Below are 6,641 nucleotides of genomic sequence, written 5' to 3'. Positions count from 1 at the left end.
TTCAAGTAGGTCAACAGGTCAAAAGTGTGACCTCCAGTTACAGTTCAGGATTTCTGGTTATTATCTAGAGGTTCATGTGGTGTAAAAGCATCCGCTTCATCAGTCATATACTGTAATCATATAATACAATATATTTTTTACCAAGCTCCTATCTTTGTATGATCACACAGTCTGTCCACAGCCCTCTCTCTACTCAGTTTTCGTTCATACTCTCCTCACCCACGTCCCCTTTGCCCTCCACCCCACAGACATCTTTTACTCTTTTCACAGCCGTGGACGTGGCGTTGCATAACCTGTCTGCCGGCCCGCTGCAGCAAGAGACGAAAAACAGATAATAAACCGTTATTAGTTCCCGTCGTATAGCCCGCCGGATTATGCTGCTTATGCAAACAGATTTTTTTTGGCGAATTTACATAATACGGATGCACACACACAGAGGGAAAGGTCGTTGCAGAGGACCCGCCATCCACACTCAGTGATTTCAGCTCAGCCGGTCGATTCAGACTCAGCATTTCTGTGCATCCTCGCTGTGGGAAGCAAAGATTGACCCCGACCTTTTGCATTAATCCCAGACAGTGCGTGCCATCGGGCCTGCTTCATGGAAGAAATAGCAGATTATCACACAATGGGATAATCGGCCTGCGGCTCTTTAATACGTCCAAAATCTGTTGCACTCCGACGTCTTTGAAAACAATAGAGGCTAAAACGACTGAAAGATGATCCAAATAAACCGATTTTATGGCGACATTTTTCAGCTAAAAATTAGATTACTTCATATGTCAGTACTGATTTTACTCAATACTGTAAAAAACACAGCATATTAAATACATTAGAGGCCTTCACAATATATAGTACCTCAAGAAAAAACTTAAATTTAGTATAAAGATTGTCATTGTTAGATTGTTGTTGTTGGTTTTATTATTACTCTTGATTATATGCAGTTACGCTATGAGAGATTTCAGAAGAAACATAATTTTTAGATGCAATAAAAATATGAAAGAGCACAAGAAAATCACGCACACAAAAAAGAGACCAACCTGAATTAAACCTGTAATGTTTTGGATTTTAAGATATGACTCGATAAATAAAATACACAGAAAAATGACTTGTCCGCTGTTTTGATAATCGTTTAAGTATTTGCCAGCCGAAGAGTAATTATTTTTTTACAGTTACAGCATCACAAACATGGATTAGCCCTCAAAAAGGGTCAACTAAAGTGAAGGAATTGGCAAAGATCAGCCTGAGCTCTTATGAATTGTGATGAGTAATTTCACAGGATGATAAATTTCAGTTTATGTAGCATATAACTTTATAAAGAAGGTAATAATGCAGCTGCTGCTTTAATCCTGTAACTAAACTACTTCTTTATGGTAGTTTTCAGTCCCGACTTGTTGTCTAAAGTGTGAGTGAACTGGAGAGGTCATGATCCTGCAGTAAACAAGGGAACCTGTAAATGAGCCACCGTACCCTCTGCCCTGTCAACTGATAGCATCCTACTGTGTTTCTTCTTCCAGCTGCCGGTTCATGTGGCGGTATAATTTACAGTGGGATGTCCGCACTCAGCTGGAAACCAGGGCGTCATCTCTTGCATCTCCGACTTGATCCTGCTGTCACAGCCGGTGACTCCTCCCCGCCAGAGTATGAACCTGGATGCAGCCACTCCTCCCCTCATACAACCTGCAAGCATCCAGGCAGCCAGGGCAGAAGGGGTTGCTGCGAGCTGGGAGGCAAATCTGTTGTGGCTGAAGAGGGACGGGGCTGACTCTAAGAGGGAGATTAAGAAGCAGAAGGAAGGCAAAGGGCCTTTTGCACTAGAGGGGTCTGCCGCTGACTGTCTAGTTTAGAGCTTGTGGATGAAGCGTTTGGCTGATGAACAGAAACCCCCAGAAGAAGGTAAGAACAGATATATAGTGACTTCTCTTTGAGGATATTTAGGAGATAATTGTACAGTTTAAAATACTCAGAACTGTTTTCAAAAAGCTTCTCATGGTGCTGATTTCTGTTTGGTTAATTAATCAAAATACTAAACCATCTTCTACCAGCTTCTTCAACTTTAGGAAAAGTTTTTACAGTTTCAAAAAAAATCAAGACACTTGCACAGAGTCCAGGCGTAGGACATAGTGTCCAATCCCTCTGAGCGAACACAGAGTACTGTCTTAATTCCAACTTTCTGACTCCGGCACAGGACACCAAGCCCTGCGCAACATCCCAGACACTGTTAACAAATTCCAAGCATTTTCCTAATTATGCATCCCCCTCTGTACATCTTTTTCCAGCAGATATGAGTTTCGGAGCAGCGTGCATTTTCCTGCGAGGAGGGAAAAACATCGTGAGTACAAGCAGCAGTAATTTGAATTCCCTGTTTTTGTCTAGTTTAAGCCGATGTTTGCCACGAAATTGCTGACTGGATTATAATCCAAAAAAAAAAAAAAGAAAAAGAAAAAAAGTAACAGGACAGACTGAGAAGGAATTTGTGCCTAGATTTTGCCGTTGCATGCCAGCGATGGCATTTAAATCCATGCCCTCTGAAAAGCTCTCAGTTTAATCTCTTTGTTGCAGCATTTAATTTGGTAGCAATATTCAATGTTGGACTGTGAAAATGACCTCTATGTTTATTGTAAATGTGCAGTTTATTATCTTTCTGCGTGTTTAGTGTTGCCGCATTCAGTAGTAGCCGTCCGCTGTTTTGTGGATGCCCATGTTTCGTTTGGCTCTAAACAATTATCTCTGTCTTTGTGCAGTCAAGAGAACTGGCTGATGAAGAGATTGATGGTAAGCTGAATTCTCACCACCTGCATCTTTTGGACCTCTTGCGTTTGCGTATCAAAATGCAGACTGAAATTCTTCTTTCTTCTTCTTCCTCTTTCTGTGCAACCCTGCAGAGCTGCGTGATGCATTCAACGAGTTTGACAAAGATAAGGACGGGCTGATCAGCTGCAAGGATCTGGGGAACCTGATGAGGACTATGGGCTACATGCCCACTGAGATGGAGCTCATCGAGTTGAGCCAAAACATCAATATGAACCGTGAGTCATGGCAGAATTCAGCAGTTAGTGGCTGATGGCCGTGGATGTAACTTTAATAAAATGCAGAGGCTAATGAAGAGTGACGGATTTTTCTTTCTCGCTCGCTAGTCGGTGGCAAAGTCGACTTTGAGGATTTTGTTGAACTGATGGCCCCGAAGCTTCTGGCAGAGACGGCTGGGATGATCGGCATGAAGGAGCTCAAAGACGCCTTTAAAGAGGTGAGAGTGAAGCCCTTCCCTCAGACCGCAGCTAAAAACGTCTTACCATCACACACGGTGTCATGACCTTTTTTTTTTTTTTACTCCTCCCCCGACCAGTTCGACGTGGACGGAGACGGAGAGATCACGACGGAGGAGCTGCGGTCAGCCATGACCAAGCTGATGGGAGAGCACATGAGCCGAAGAGAGATCGATGCCATCGTCAAGGAAGTAGATGACAACGGAGACGGCACAGTAGACTTCGAAGGTACACGCCATGTTTCAGCTACAGTGACAGAAGCATCAATAAGGGCCTCGCATCTCAGAGAGTGGATAGGTTTCATGTGTTTCATGTCAAGGCCACATTTGCATTTCTCACCACTTCAGTAAACCAATTCTTCTCCCCTTGCAGAATTTGTCAGAATGATGTCCCATCAATGACGATCGAGGATGAAGCCAATCGAGGACGTTTATTTGCACCCCAACAAACATGCATCTATATCAGCCTGTCTCTCTCTCTCTTTCTCTCTCGAGCCCTTTCCCCCGATCAGTTACCAGCAAAAGAGAGCCATAAGAATCAAATTCTAAAAGTTCGACAATATATCACGCTGTTCTCCAGGAGAATCTCATAGCTATGCAAAGATTGACAATCACGTAATGACACTGACTGAGAAAAAGTCTGTAAACAAGTGCAACTAATGTATATTCTTCTGTCTAATGAAGTGTATTGTAAATACAGGACATCATTTTGGATTGGTTTGTTGAATTGGCATTTCTTTTTTTTGTTGTTGTTGGAGATGTATATATTTCTAATGGAACTTATTTATTCTTGATGGATTATTTTGACAGGATCGCAATAATCTTATCAGCGAAACAATGTCAGGATATGAAGTCCTTTATCATTTACGGTTAGGCGATAACTCTGTGTTCGCAGTAATATTCTTGTAGTGAAATAATATACCTTGGAAACTGTTTTCCCTTTGCAAAATAAGAAAATAAAAACATTTAAATGCGTGGAAGTGTTTCAAGAGTGTTGATTTACAAGCAAGAAAAAGGTTTCTGTAACACCTGAAAGAAAAACATTATATTTCTGGTGCAACTTCATCTTCTGCCAAGCTTCATGAAGGAGGAAAAGAAACTGTAGAAAGGTCAAGCCTGCAGCAGCACTTGTGGTACATGTAGAACAACTTCATTAGACCGATGCGTTTCGGCTTGTGGCCTTCATCAGGGTCAAACCTAAAATAACTTGGTGTGTTCGCCCTGCCTTAGTTTGAGCAAATTTCACTTTCGCTTACAACACGAGACAAAGTCAAACGTGGATTCGACAGGCCAGACTTCTTGCGTAATGACACGCAAACTGCCGCTTGTATAACGAATCGGCGCAATTATCTGCGGATTTCAGGGGCCAAAGAAGGGATTTGTAAGCCCAAAAACATCAGTGCTGCTGCACCGCTGTGGGTTCAAATGTCGAGGATTGGGTGACTTCCCTGCCCTCGCTTTGGAGTTGGGTTGGGATAAAGGGATTGCGTGAGCAAAAATGGACAGGAGAGTGATTTGAAAAGACTGCAGCTGCATTAAATTCTGACATCATCACCCGGCCATGATGGATTTATGTATATTAAATCCAAAAAAAAAAACGGAGAAAATATGTCCCGGAACGTAATCTTTCTTGGAAATTCAAAGTGCAATGCTTTAACTTCCCAGAAGAAGGAACATGAAAACATAAGAAAAAAATCTTTGTATGTACTCAAAAGGAGTTAAAAACTTTAAATTAGTATTGATAGTTTCTTTATTGATTCTGAAATCCAGCTTTAGCACATTTTCCCAATCAACACAACAGTAGAAATACAAAACTTGTCATTAATTTGCACTAGATTGTCCATAGATTTCACTTCCAATCCTCAGCTGACGCATTTTTTTCTCCTTAACTTCACATATTGTGTCAGACTGAGCCAGCACATCTGAGATTAAATACCTAGGGTGAATTTAAGGATGTGGACAGGAACACATTGCACCCTCACACTCGGGGAACGCGGGCCAAACCGGCAGATGTTACCGCATGACAAACTGGACAGATCTTCAAACGGACGGCCAGATGGAGCACGAGGACTTATAGTACCAATTAACAGAAGAGAATCTGTTCTCTCTCTCTCTCTGAGCACAGACCTAAATAACTGTACGCACATCTGTGATTGGCTCTCCACAGATCACATACAAGGGGTGATAGATGTGCCAATATACTCAATGGATAAGTAAGCGTTAACTGGTCTTTCGCTCGGATGAGGAGATAGAAGAAAGTAATTGAAGAAGGGCTTCTAGCTTTTATTAGCACACTAATGTAAATGTAGGTGAGGGTGTTTAAAGATGGGGTTTCATTTAACCAGAGGGTTGTAGTTCACAGAGAGACTGACGAGGCCAAAGGAAGAATCTGCTGATGTAATGCTCGCCGCCTGGCCTTTGCCTTGATCCTTCTGTGATCCCTCTAACATCCAGCATCAACCTTCATTGCAATAATCCACAATAATCTCTCTCTTGGTCGCTCCCTCACTCAATTTCCGAGGTATGGCCACTCTGCCTGGCAGCTTGCTGTCGTGCGAGTAATGAGCACTGTGGTTTTTAACCCTTTGCACTTTGCAATCATCCCTGGCATTGATAACCCTGCTTTATTGCATTTTTATTTATTTTTTTATGTGTGGATTTCATTTGTTTATTGCAAAACTGGTGATAATCTTTCTGAGAACAGCAGGATTGCCCCTGGGTATCTCAGCATGGACCACCTGCCCTAAGTCAATTATTAGAGTTCAACAAAGTCATCTAGTCTTAGTCACATGAATCTGTGAGTTTGTTTTATAACATCTCAGCAGCTATAGGTTATATAAAGTTAGCATCTGGACGGAAAACTAATTGACAAAGCCTTGTGTAATGAGATCCTTAAGTGGCTCTGAAGCTGATCTGATCTAGTCATTTCAAAGGTATTTATTTTTATGGTGTCAGTTTCTCCAGAGGACTGAAATGTTTACTATATTTAGGCTGCTTGAGTGGATTAAATTAAATACGGTTTTGTTTTGCGTCAGTAACAATCAAAATTGCTTCAAGACGCTTTGCAGAACCCAGAGCGTGAAATCCCCCAGAGCAAGCGGTGAGGTGACGGTGGAGAGGACAATCACCCTGAACAGAACCCAGTTCATATGGGGAGACCCAGCCATCTGTCTGAAGCCAACAGGATGATGGGAGGCAGAAAAAAGATGGAGGTGGGACATGACGGAGGGGAGAAGAGGACGAGAAGAGGAAAAACAGAAGGATGCAGATAAATACATCTGGATAAAACATACATTATGATAAAAACAAATACATGATATAGGTGATGCATGAGATTGATGATGGATAAAGAAGACTTAGTGGGTAAGCAGTATCCTCA

The 6,641-nt window shown here is 42.0% G+C and overlaps 1 protein-coding gene across 1 annotated transcript; it reads left to right on the top strand.

Annotated features, from left to right (window-relative positions):
* Positions 1-2,264: 2,264 nt before the first annotated feature.
* cabp5a (calcium binding protein 5a) lies at positions 2,265-3,664 on the top strand (the record flags this gene model as incomplete). Its single annotated transcript, XM_084567762.1, has 6 exons — positions 2,265-2,329; positions 2,742-2,772; positions 2,883-3,026; positions 3,135-3,244; positions 3,344-3,491; positions 3,636-3,664. Exons 1-6 carry the CDS (start codon positions 2,282-2,284, stop codon positions 3,662-3,664), a joined length of 510 nt encoding a protein of 169 aa, XP_084423888.1. The 5' UTR covers positions 2,265-2,281.
* Positions 3,665-6,641: the final 2,977 nt, after the last annotated feature.

Source organism: Chelon labrosus (genome assembly GCF_963514085.1).
Source record: "Chelon labrosus genome assembly, chromosome: 19".
NCBI lineage: Eukaryota > Metazoa > Chordata > Actinopteri > Mugiliformes > Mugilidae > Chelon > Chelon labrosus.
The sequence above is the reverse complement of the archived record's forward strand: the minus strand, read 5'-3'. Positions and strand labels throughout refer to the sequence as shown.